Below are 14,137 nucleotides of genomic sequence, written 5' to 3' on the forward strand. Positions count from 1 at the left end.
TGTGCAGTATATCCATCTAAACATACAATATGAAAGATATGTTAGATAAAATAATTCTAATTTTTTAATAGCCTCATAATCTCCTTATTAATTTGGTTACTTCTTTCTTCATTCTAAATATAGTAATGTACTTATACTAAAGTTCTTTCACCACTTCGTTTTAAAATTAATTCCTGTCATATGATTCTAATATCATGCTCATTACACATGTATACTCGAATCTTTTCGATAAAATTTATGCTGAATTTGCAATTCAAAATCTTAAATCAACTACCAGAAATAAAATAGAACCATAATTTCAGTCATTTAATCTAACATCCTTATCGTAATTTTTGCATTTCTCTACTGCTTCCCTTCTTTATCACCAATTACAGTGCCCTCTTGATTATGCAGGCTAACGCTGAAGAAACAGGATTGCAGATAAATAAAAAAACATAGATAATTCACACTATCAATTTTCATGCATAATATATATGTTTATTTTTTTTAAATCAATACTTTTATTTTATTTTGAAGAACATTTAAATATTTGTTGAATTCCACTACTTGTTTTTCAAAGTGCCAGTTTATTACTGCATTCGAATCTCCTTTGATTGAAGAAGTCTGTTTCAACAAAAGTCATTGCTATCTCGAGATTAATGTAACAGTCAATATCTTTTCCCCTTAGTAATCAAGGTAATTAATGAAACTAAACCTATAGATACAATTCAGCAAATTTTAAAGCATGCTCAGAATCTTACGTATTTGTTTTTCAAACACTCTCATGCACAGCACTGAATGTGCATGTGTGAAGGTGGCCAAGCTCAGATAATTGAGAGTATCATATGTGTGTCTGCGCTTGTTTTTTTCGTTGTGTTTCATTCAACAAAATATACTTTGATCAAAAAGACTTGAATTTAGTTCTGCAGCATCTTTTATATCCAATCCAAAGTATTTCATTACATGCATATACATAAAAAAGTGTTTAATGGGTTTGTACATATAAATACTCCCACATACTTAATTTGGGACTTTGATTTATGTGTAGAGAATGTGCCTATAACTAAATGTAACTGGTGGCAAATCCTCAGACAGACATATAAGCAGCTTATCAATATGTCTAAGATCAAATGGAACTTAAGAAGGGTGTATGTACCCTTTTATTTAAAACTGAGTAAGTTGAACAGAAGGCATAACTGGTGCTTATAAATCAGACAGCATTTATGCTGTGCACTAGAAAGCAGAATTTCAAATTCAAAACTAAATATTTATTAGACAAAAGCTACACAGAGAAATTTAAATGCAAAACTTGGTTCAAAGCCTATACCAGTGTGACAGCAATATCGGCAAAGCAATGCCACAGACAGGATCACTTAGCTTAAATTACACTAGTAACATGGGATTCAGCAGGCAGAACACATTTTGACTAAAACAATCTCAACCCTCACTTAAATACACACAAGCTAATTTGCATTCTAGCAGGAAAATAAAAGAGAAAAATAACAGTAAAAATTCAGAACATAAAATAATTGGTTAATTAACATATATAAACCTTACAAATGAAAATGTCCTGCATCCAGAAGTTAATGACTGTAGCTTAGTTTCAATATCTTCAATCCGTTTTGGGCTTAAAAACATATTTATTATTAAAATAAAAGACATACAATTCACCAACACGCAAAATCCCTGCAGCTTTTAGATATAAAAAGCAGAAGACAATACTGTCCATTAAATGATAAATATGGATGAATTTAAAGATTGCTGTCAAAAGATTACAATTAAAAATCACTGAATCATTAATAGTATTAAAATTCATTACATGAATATTCTGGTTATGTTGATGTAAAGATAATACTTACACATTATCCTGCTGACTGAAATTGTCCCCAAGTTGGATGATTACCCACAGAGCAGCGTGAAATTGATAAATAGATTTCGGAGTGGTTAGAGAAACAAATCATTAAGCCAAGCTGTTCTGATTACGCAAGTAATATCGTGGTAAGTAGAAAAAAAAAATGCGTTCATTTAGACTATGTCTGGACTTAAATGACACTTAAAAACCTAGTGACTCCCTTTATGAATATTTAATTGCTATGCGTAAAATAGCCAGTCGTGGTTCTGTTGATGATTCATCAATTCTTGATTATGTAATCAAAGGGATACCGGATCAGAGTAGTAACAAAATTATTTTGTATGGCTGTAAAACTATTTCTGAGTTCAAAGAGAAATTAAAAATTTATGAGAAAATCCGCGTTCCAGATACAAAGAATAAGGGTTATTCAAGTACTAACACACAAAATAAAGCATGCGCTATATCTAATAAGAGTACAGAACCAAGGTGTTATGACTGTAGAAGTATAGGGTGCGTGCATTCTGATGCTAAAGCAAAGTTTAAAGTTTATAAATTAAACATTTAGCAGTAGTAGCAATAAAAGCTCCCTGAGATAGTATGTTATGCAGACATTGAAGATAATAAAGAAGTTTCAAACTTAACCAATTTATTAACAATATAAAAAGGGATAAAAACACAAAAAATAAATTTAAACAATATCAGAGTCTTAGAAAAAATATAATATAACCATCATTCATCAAATAATATTTTTACCTGGGCTCCAAAAATACTGGCATTCAATACAAACAAAATGTTCTAAACAGTAATTATGCGGTCTCAAATGAAATTGGCTACACATTCAATAAATCCATGATCAATGGTCAAGAAAGCAATTGAAATTTAAGTAAAGTTCTTGAAAGCACTTAAATCCGGCCTAACTCCGCTTACATTAGTTGAACACAAGGAATCGCCGCTCACTTATTTTAAATGCCACCTTCATGAAGAACATGGATGCCGCCCACGGCAGTCACTCACATTGTAGCCTCTGGAACCAAGGAACTTATTCTGGAAAGGTCATCTCATATACAGGAACCAAGGAACTTATTCAGGAACAGTCATCTTGTGGACAGGAACCAAGGAACTTATTCAGGAACAGTTATCTTGTGGACAGGAACCAAGGAACTTATTCAGGAAGAGTTATCTTATGGACAGGAACCAAGGAACTTATTCAGGAACAGTTATCTTGTGGACAGGAACCAAGGAACTTATTCACCAGACTGCACGCATCCTTCAAAAGGGGCTGGAAACCGCACATCCAAGTGCCAGGAAAGCAGGAACTAGAAAGGGTGAGCCAGAGCGATGCGAGATACTTATACCAGAAGTAGGCATGACGTCATCTCACGGCAACCAATCAGCTATCGGCACAAATCGGCTTTCCAGATGACGTAACATCACGTTTCGTTTTTGCACCTTTATTAGGTTGAAACAGTCCATTCTCAACGCAAACAGTGGCAGTAAGAAAAAGAAGTAGAAGTAACTACTATATTACATTAAAATAAGAACTAAACCTAATAAACATTTCAAGGAGGAGAGATGTTGCAATAAAAGGTTTACAATTAATCATATTTTTCCAATTTTTTACAATAAACGGTTTACGCGCATGCGTAAAGCATACAAAAACAAAAAAAAAAAAAAAAAAAGGTTGCGGCTTTGAGGTCCGGATTATAGATCATTCCGGATAATGGATGTCCGGATTACGGACTTTGTACCGTATTTTAAAATACGGAGCCCCAGTAAAAGTAATATTGGACAACGGCAGACAGTTTGTGAGTACTTTATTTTAAAATCTTTGCACAGGACTCGGTATACACCATCTAAAAATGGTACCATACAGACTGCAATTGAATATTGTGGAACGTGTAAATAAGAATATTGTAAAAAGTATTCAGGGATACGTTAAGAATTACCATGACCACTGGGACAATGAGTTAGGTTTTGCCTCGAGAACAGCAGCGCATGATACTACACAAAAAACCCCAGCAGAACTGTTTTTAGGGAGAAAGATTTTTAACACCTATGGACAAGCTTTTCTTGTGCAGCAAAGGCAAGAAGAATTTAAATTGAAAGATATCCAGGCAATCATAAATGAGGCCATTAAAAATTTTGATGCAGCAAGGCAGAAACAGAAAGTTTACTATGATAGAAATAGACAGGATGTAGAATATACTGTCGGTAAAAAAATACTGAAATTGAAACATTTGTTATCATCTGCACCCGAAAACAGAGTGGCCAAGTTTGAACCCAGGTTTGAAGGGACCTTCATCATTGAAAGAATTAAACAATCAATTTTTTATTTAAAGGCTGCAAACGGCTAGCAAGTAACTGCTAATATTGATCAGTTAAAATCATATTATAGTTGTACTGACAAGTTTTACAAGATTTATTGCTGGATCCTGGAAGCGAGCCAAGAATTTTACCAAAGCAGACCCTGAGCTCGAATCCCCCAACAGCAAAAAGGAAGCAGGCCGAAAGGGAAGAAACACTGGTTAAACATATCCAACCAGCACAAGGTCCAGAGTCAGCAAAAAAGAGGAAAAGTAATACCTACGAAAGAACCTGCCAGGAAAATGGATCCACAACCAAAGCCAGTACGAACGATGAAAAGGAAAAGAACAGTGGATACTATTCCAGTAAAATGAGTACGACAACGACGAATTCCAGATTCAAGGAAAGAGGCTTTGCCAGAAAGTCTGCATTCCCTAGCGGCAACCACCACAAGGAAGGTCAAAGGAGCTTCATGCTGAAGGATTGTGGAAAAAGAACAGCCGATGAAGGAGCCATGCCATTTCAACATACCAGAAAAGTTAAGCACAGGTTTAAAGATCCTGAACAAAGAAGTGGCCTTCCAAGAGGTAAGGAGGAAACTCCAATTTCAAACCCCCACAACCAGTGCGAAAGGCCACCAGGTTCATCAACAAGGGGGAAAACGCAAGAGAGTTCTGACGAAGAAAACAAGCCAGCTAAGCCAAAGGAGGAAACTGCAAGTGTTGAAGTAACCAACCTTTGAGCAGTTCTGCTTGATTAGGATGGAGGAGTTTAGAAGAAAAAAAGATAAGTGATTTTTTTTTTTTTTTTTTTTTTTTTTGTGTGTGTGTGTGTGTGTGTTTTCCTATTTTACATTGAAAGTTCAGGTTATGTCATGTTGTTTAAAGTTGCTAAATGCTGTTTAAAGAAAAAATTTGAATTCACAAGTTTGCGAGAATTTAGTTGTAATTATCTTTTAAACAGAAAGACTTTTTGTATTCGCATGTTGGTGAGAATTTAGTTTGTAAATATCTCTTTTTAAGAATTCGCAAGTTTCTGAGAATTTAGTGGTGAATATCTTTTAGTCGAAAAGACTTCAGTTAAGAGTAAAAACAGTTAACTTAAAGTTAAGATTTTAGGAAAAGACTGAAAATTGTATATAGCAACTATAACGAAACTGTTTAATGCACAGTGTTAGGAAGTTTTTGACTTTCAACTTTAAGAAATTTTTGAGAATTTAAACTCTTGAACAAGGTCGTTTTGAGACCTTATTCTTCGAGTATTAAAATAAAAGATGTACGGTTTATCCAAAGTTTTTAACAGTTACCTTTAGCTACTTTCTGTCTCTCTTAATTTCAGCTTACAATTTTCTGCCAGAGTGTGTTTTTAGAATCGTGGTTAATGCAAATGAGGAAGAGCGGTATTTAAGTCTTCCACTGACTTTGTTAGAGAGCCAGAGATGCTGACTAGCGTGTGTTTGCCATTTGGCTACACTCTCTCTAAGCTATTACTAAGCCCGGCCATATTTCAGGCCCTTGATAGCTTTGCCAGTTAGTTAACATTTAAGGGCCAACTCCTTAGAATTTTGATAGCTTCAGCTATATCTTTTTAGTTAAGCATTAGTTAAGTTTGATTTCTTAGTACTCTTGAATTCAAGCCAAAATGGAGACTTTTCTGTATGCTCTACAGTAGGAGCGGACTGCAAATTCTTAATTTCAGAAATAAAGGGTAATTAACCCTGCTTGAGTTTACGCTTCTGTTTCCTGAACTAAAGCAATTATTCACTTACCAGTTCTCGAGGTTCCACACACTTAGCTATAAGAGAAAAGGTTGGAACCCCATAACAGAAAGCAATGAATGGAGTATGACAAAAGCAAATGCAGTGTGATCAGTCAAGGAAAATAATTAATGGAAGATGAAACAGCTCAGATATTATAATTTTGCCTTAAAAAGTTTATGTCATTAACTAATGAAGACATATTTTTGTTAATGTGTAAGGGTTCAAAGAAATCCAATTTACTAGCTTAAGAATCTTTATGCATAATTTGATACTGTTCTGTCATCAGGACGGGATTCAGACATGTATGTATACATGTAAGCAAGAATGTATGTGTATACATATACACATATATGCACATATGTACATACACATGCGCATACATTCATTACATTTCTGAATCCGATCCTGATAACAGAACAGCACCCACAATTTTTGAAAACAAAATTCTAATTAGATGTCCAACTGTACAGCTAAAAAGTTGCTTATTAAGTACTAGTATGCAATCTACTATTTTTTTTTTTTTTTTGGTAATTTGTGTCACATTTTTTAATAGAAATTTTTATTAGAACAACTTTTACAAAATGTAACTTTTCTTACTGTATGCTAAAGATTCATAAATATATCTGCATGTTAAAAATAAAAATAAACAATATTTATCAAATTTGAGCCTTACATATGCTTAATTTTTTTAAATCAAGTTGATTTTAAAAGAAATACTTTAATCATGTTTGATAAATTAATAATGGTTAAAACAAAATAAAAATATTAAATTTATACAACCTGTACATTTTACAATTAATATATTTTCAGTTCTTTAGAAGGCTTGGTAACTACAATATAGAGCTATTTATTTTTTAAAAAACAATTGCAGTGTTGTAACTGCAAAATTTAAAGGATATACTGGACATTCTGAATATAAGATGATCCACCTATAAACTGAGATAGTTTTTCTTTCTTCAAATATTTACTCCAAATTCAAATTCTATATATAACCAAAATGCAAAAATAATAATTTAAAAAAAAAAAAAAAAAAAAAAAAAAAAATGTCGCCACGATGCTAAAAATGTTGCCAAAAAGATAAAATGGGTGAAATATTTTTAAGTGGTTTCTCTGTAAACTATATAAGCCAGCAATGATGGTCTTAGATCTAGTAAAAATGGCTGAAGGAATAACATTTTCCCCATTTATTTGTTGTCTTGTATATTATCTGTGCTAATCTCATTTTCATTTTAGCGACCACGTAACAAACCAGCAATATAAACAAATTTGAAAATAAAACAACTCATTTTCATAGAACGAATAATTCATTTCATTTAAAATTAATTTTTTTCATAAACTTAAGGGATAAAAGAAGTGGTATAGTTACCGGTTTATCATTTGTATCTGGTTAACAGAAAAGTACCTATGCTTTTTGTGAAATTAGTGATCAATATGTAAACTGAATCCCATCATTCAACAATCATTTCGAAAAAGTTCCAACAATTCTTGTTTTATACACGGAAATATACGGTAGGAGCAGAGTAAAAGGAAAATACCTTTTCTGTAAAATACGCATTAATATAATTTATATTCTTTAGCGCTAAGCATTCTACTTTATCGTATTTCCTATATAATTTTTTGTAATAGCATATGTCTCCTATTTCATTGAATTCATGACTGGTAGCAGTGGCCTCATATTTCATTGAAAATTTTTATAACTTAGAAACCTATTTACACCACATCACAAGAGCATTGCATTTTATTAGCTTATAGGTATGCTTTGAATCTCACAAACATGATTACCATTTACTAGACATAGTTCATTTTCTGGCACAGAAAATTGCCAATTTTATTTCTAATTTTTTATACACTGATCATAATTTCTGGTTTAGAACAGTTTATTGTAAATATTTTTGTGTTTGTTTATCTCTCCATGCATTGCTTCAGTTTCCATTGAGAGAGAATTTTCTGCCATGGACAGAGATGAAACCTTTAAAAAATATTCCTCCTCATCATAAAAGACTTTCCCCCATTAAAATTTATCCTAACAGTCTTTCACCATAACATTTGATCTCTCTATCAGTTACAAAATTACTCGGACTCTCAAGTTAAATTTTTAGGTCATTTTTGGAACCATTGGCGAAATACATTCGTCAAATCTCAAAAATCCCATCTCTGATTTAATTTCTTTTAAAATTTGTATCACATCTTGTCAGTGTGGTCTGATATTTATCATTGAAATTTAAAATGCATGAACATTTTTGTATAAAAACACTAATACTTGAATCGGAAAGGAGAAATACAGAAACTTACGATAGCTAATTACAGTTGGACAATCATAATTTGAACTCTATTTCTGCAAAACATATTCAGACAGCTTCTTCAGTTTATGAATAAAATTTCCTAAAACCCTTTCATATTTATAAATTTTTCTCTTCTTCAGTTAATGACAATTTCAATCCAGTTCTGACCATAAATATTGTATTCGTTTTTATTAACTTGCACATATATTTATGAATCATTAGCATATAATAAGTAAAGTCACATTATGTAAAACATTTTTTAATAAATATTTAAATTTAAAATGCATCATAAATTACAAAAAAGAAAAAAAAAGTGCATAACACTCTTACATAAAGAATTAAGAAATACCTCTTGTCATCATAAAAAAACACTATACAATTAGAAATAATCATAACAGAAATAATCCTATTTAATCTTTCTAACAATTATACAGTCATTCAGATTCTCCATAAATTCAACTTTGGAGTTATTTTCTCACTTGTTAGTAAAATTCATTGACCAATTCTTAAAGATCCCACGTCAGAATTTAATTCTTGCAGAATTTATTAATTATTGATGTGGTTTAACATACATCAGCCAAACTGACACTGCATTGCAATTTCTTGCAAGAAAACATGAATATAATGTTCAATCAGGAAAAATTAATAAAGCTTTGATAGCTATTCACAACTGTTAGATGGACAAAAATTATCTGTGAATTACGGACTTTTGTGTGTTAAATATGGACAAATTTTATTAGAACATTGCAGTACATTTGTTATCTACATGCAAGCAATGTCAGCTAAATGCAGTATTGGCAACATGTCTGTGTTGGCTAAATATCCAGTTGGCTATTATGGCTGTATCCGCTAAATGTCCTGCTGGCTGGCTGAATATATGTGATGGCAAAATGTACATTCAGCTAAGTGTTTTGTTGACATAATGGTTGTCAGCTACATGTCTTTGACCATTTTTTTAATGTCTAAATCCACTGACTTTTTATGACCTAAAATCTGCACAATCGCTGGCCTCAAGTTGAAGCCTTGATTCAAGAATTAAAATAACACACAGACAAAAACAAAATAAATTTGCATATCTGCATACTGAAAAGGAATACCCTTTTAATTTAAATCAAATTGAAATATTCCATTTATTTTTAAAACAAACTGGCTCTTATACAGTTTTAATGTAGAACTAAATTAACAATGCTTTATAGTAAGCATATAAAATATAAGAACAAAAAACAACTGCATGAAAACAGAATTGTTTGCTACTAACCTATTGAAATTATAGCTCTAGCTGGCAGGATTCCATTATCTCCAAATAGACCTAAGATTTAAAAAAAAAAAAAAAAAAGAGTAATTACCAATTTAGTAGCAAAGTAAAAAATATTAAAATTATTCACATAATTTTACGTTTAATAACATGCTAACATTAAAAATAATAATATGCAAAGTTAAATTTTAGTTTATAAATGAAAACACAGTATGGTTTGTGATTTTAGTGGCAAATTTTGGTCAATCATAAGCTGATGTTAAAAAGCAAATATTTAATGAAATATATCCACTTACTACAGAACAAATAAGAAATTCCTTGACTTCTTTACACCAAAATATCTTATTAAATCTGTGAATTATAGGTATCACAATTGATTTCTTCTAATCTATCTATGGTCTCGATTGTGACTGGATTTTCAGGATTAAAATCTTTTTCATAATCAAGACCATATTTTATTTCATAAATGATATTATTCAGGTTGCAAGCTGAAAATTAATCCATTCAAAAATTTATTTTTCTCCAGACATAAAACTTATATAATATACCAATAATCATAATAAATAAGGAAAGGAATTGATAAAATTTAGCTTTAAATGTTTTGAGTTTAAAATAACATAATAAATAAAAGTAATACATAAGATACTGTAACATAAATAATACCTAAAAAAGATTTGAAGCCCCAAAACTGTGATTTTCTACTTTTTGATTAATGCCAAAATTGTCTACAGAGGCTGTTCGCACATTTTTTATACAATTCTGATTGCATTTACAAAAATATTTTACCTAAAATTTTTATGGTTTAAATGTCACATTTGATAACCCTTATTCTTCACTATCTTTCTACACTGTAATTTCCAAGAAAGTTTTTTATGGTATCGGAAAAGTATTTTATATCATTCCTCTTGAACAGCTCTTGAAAGCCCACTCCTTAACTTGTTTGTTAATTCCTGGCCACGTGAACCTGGTCGTAAACCTGGCAGCCACCTGTTTGACAGTAGATTTTATGCCAGGATGCGACAAGTTGTGGATTTAATTGAAAATCATCCGCCGAAACTTACGTGGGATATATGGGTGAATTTTATTTGGTGACACTTCACACCATAATGCTTTTCCAGATGAAGGATATATGGCTTAAAATGCAATGAGGTACTATTGGTGCACAATTCTTTAAATTCATTATCCGTACGCTGTTCTTGAGCTGTTTGCTCACAATCAATGACAGAAACAGCTTCGATTCTTGATAAAGCATCAGCGGCAGTGTTATCTTTCCCACTAACATGCTTGATATCTGTGGTGAATTGAGATATGTACTGAAGCAGATGTAATTGTCCTGGAGAAGCTTTTTCACTCTTCTGTTTAAATGCAAATGTTAAAGGTTTGTGATCTGTGAGGATAACAAATTCTCTGCCTTCCAACATGTACTTAAAATGTTTCACAGACAGGTATATACCTAACAGCTCATGATCATATGTGCTGTACGCTTTTTGAGTTTCGTTTAATTTTCTGGAATAGAAGACTATTGGCTTCCAACTTCCATCTTCATATTGCTGTAGTACTGAGTCTACAGCCCAATCTGAAGCGTCTGTGTACAAAGATAATGGAAGTCCAGGTGTTGGAAAACTCAGGAGTGCAGCATCAGCAAGATCTCTTTTGCTTTTTTCAAACTGTTTTATGGCTCCTCTGTCCAAGGAACTGGCCTTCTTTCTTTCTTTTTTGCACCTTTCAGCATTTCATGTAGCAGTGCTTCTGTTTTTGCAGCATCTTTCAAATACCTACGGTAAAAATTCAACATGCCTAGAAATGTATGTAGGTCATGCAAGGTTTTTGGTAATTTGTAATCCAAGATCACTTGAACTTTGGTTGTGATCCTTTGGATGTGATGATGTAGCCCAAGAATTCTATTGGGTCAACACCCATTATAGATTTTGCTATGTTAATACGAAGACCATAAGTATTCAGCCTCTCAAAAACTGACTTAAGATGCTCTTTGTGTTCTTCTTTTGATGAGGAAGCCACTAGCACATCATCTAAACATGGAAATAAGAAATTCAGGCTGCAAACAACCTCATTTATAATTCGTATAAACCAAATGGCATAATGATGGCAGTTTTTGGCTTATCTTTTTCCACAATAGGTATTTGATAATAAGCCTTAATAAGATCAATTTTAGAAAAGATAACTTTATTTTGTAAGCTCAAGTTGTAATCCTCTATTCGAGGGATGGGATATCGATCAGGAATAGTTTGCTCGTTTAATCACCTATAATCACCACAGGGACGTAGCGTGCCATCTTTCTTGTTAACTAGGTGGAGTGAACTAGCCCACTGAGATTTTGATGGTTGAATTATATTATTATCCAACATAAACTGAAACTCCTGCTGGAGTAATGTAGTGCTGAACACCATGCTTAACAGATGTACTCAAAATGTTAGGTCTTGTGATATCTGTATATAACTTAAGTAAATCAGAAAATTCTGAAGATTGATCAAAAGTGCTAATGCACTGCTCATCAGTTATAGACATATCACTGTTCACATATAACTGGGTAATACTATCAATCAATTTTCTTTTGTGAATATCATTCAGAAGGTGAAATCTATTTAAAAAGTCAGCACAAATAATTCCTTTACTTACTTTGGCTACCACAAAAGGCCACTGGAATGGCCATCGTAGTCCTAGATTGAGAGTTAAAGTTCTGAATCCAAAAGTTGGGATTTCAGTTCCATTACAATGTGTAGGAGCAAGGTTTTTTTTCTTTTAAATTTGCTGGAATGAGAGATAGATCAACACCACTATCTACTAAAAACCATAAACCCATTTTTCTGTCCTTCACAAATAATCGGGACTCATTGCAGCAGGACTTGCCGCCGATTCTACTGCTGGTTCATGTTTTCCGATTGCTTCCAGCTGCAAGGTTCCTTGCATTTTTCTGGGAAGAACTTCTTGCCAAACTTGAAGTGGTAATAGTAGTACTTACCATTTGGATCGAACCTTTTCCAGGATCTGTTGCGACTCGTACTGCAATTTCCACTGGGGCTCCGATATCACGATCGGGAGTTACGGGCAGTCATATTCTTATTTGAAGTTCAAAAGCAGAAATCTCATTTAAGAGCTCGTCCACCAGAATAGTATTCTTGTTAACACTGGCAAATTCTGATCGTGGTTGCATTTCCAATATTTTATCTGCCATCGTAATTAATTTTTTAAAGTGCTCATCACTTACAATCAGCACGTTTCTCTGCATCCAGCATTTTTTCAAGCCAAAGAGTTTGTAGCACTTTGTCAGAAATATCATTCGTGTCACCGAGTGATCTCATTCTAAGTAGTAGCTGGCTGGGTTTCGTATGACCCAGTTCTAATTCTGTACGGAGACGTTTGATTTTGAAATTTTCACTTTTTTTTAAACGTCTGCATCAAACTCGCTTTAGCAGTGGAGTATTTATTGGCTCTGGCATCCTTTATTATATCCCAGATATTTTCCATTAATCGTGGTTCGAGCTGGACCACGAGGTAACTGAATTTCGTCTCCTCGCTGGTTATTCGGCTAATGGTGAACGAGCTTCCACTTGGTAGAACCAAATTTCTGGTTTGTCGACCCAGAAAGGAGGTATTTTTACACTAACTATGTTAGCCTCAGCCTTATCCTCGACCATGGAAGGCTGTTTGTCAGGCATGATGTCCAGAAGAGAGACCTAAAGGTCACCACATATAGTTACAAATATTATATATGAAAATATAAATTAAGAAAAAGAAATAATACAATACAAAGCATAATATAACACATTTTGTTTTCCAAAATGTTGTTTACAAATAAATAAAAGAATTACACACATTTTAATTAATTTTAGTTCCATAAAATTATTTCAATATTACCATGCTATTTTTAAGCCATTAGATTATACTGACCCATGCTGCCATCTAGTACCCGAGAGCTACGGTACTTCTCCCAACAACCTAGATACACGTTTCTTGTTCCATTTTTTCCCAGGAAATTAACAGTGAATTATGACATATGGCTGCTCTCTTTGTCTTGATGCAGTTCTACTGATTAATAACACTGGGGGTAAACAGGAGGTATTTCATATTTGAAAAATGGGTATAAAAACCTGATAACATGTGAAATTGATATCAGCATTTCTGTCGCTCTCTTTATTTTTAATTTACCGTTGTATGAAACATCAGCAACAATCATAAATTTCTTTCAAAAACTTTCTTCCCTGAGAATTTTTTCTCCGCTTTGACGATAATAAATGGATTTCTTTTTATTGCAGTAGTTTAAATACATCCAAGATTCATCTGTGGTGGCAATTTTTGTCCAGATAAATGTTTCTCATAAAGAATTTTGCAGAGCCTTCTGCGTTCGATGATATGTTGTGGAGAAAGACAACACACATTATGCTTTTCACATTTCTGAGATTCAAATAGGCATTAATTATTTTGTTTCCAGTTGACATTAAGCATTTTAAAGGTCTTGCAAATCTCCTTTGACATGGCAAATTTTCTTATAACATTGAAGATCTTACCTCTATAATAGTCGAAACATTCCGTTTTTTCTTGGATATGTGTTTGGAACAATTTTTCTCCTCGAAGCCGAACATTTTTTCCTTTCTTGTTAACAGTATTATTACCTATCGTAGCTTTACGTACTGAAAAACTATAGCTTTCACAGCATTTTTTAATAATTATATATACAAATAATTTTT

At 32.6% G+C, this 14,137-nt stretch overlaps 1 protein-coding gene across 1 annotated transcript in view; it reads right to left on the minus strand.

Moving 5' to 3' along the window:
* LOC118185351 (lipase maturation factor 2-like) overlaps window positions 1-14,137 on the minus strand; it is a 138,899-nt gene that overhangs the window by 112,692 nt on the left and 12,070 nt on the right. The window contains exon 2 of the mRNA XM_035355193.2: window positions 9,435-9,485. Coding sequence (XP_035211084.1) covers window positions 9,435-9,485 — 51 coding nt within the window. The remainder of the gene's footprint in view (window positions 1-9,434; window positions 9,486-14,137) is intronic.

The sequence above is a fragment of the Stegodyphus dumicola genome, chromosome 8 (assembly GCF_044657685.1).
Source record: "Stegodyphus dumicola isolate Sdum_Otavi_A_Nest chromosome 8, ASM4465768v1".
NCBI classification, from domain to species: domain Eukaryota; kingdom Metazoa; phylum Arthropoda; class Arachnida; order Araneae; family Eresidae; genus Stegodyphus; species Stegodyphus dumicola.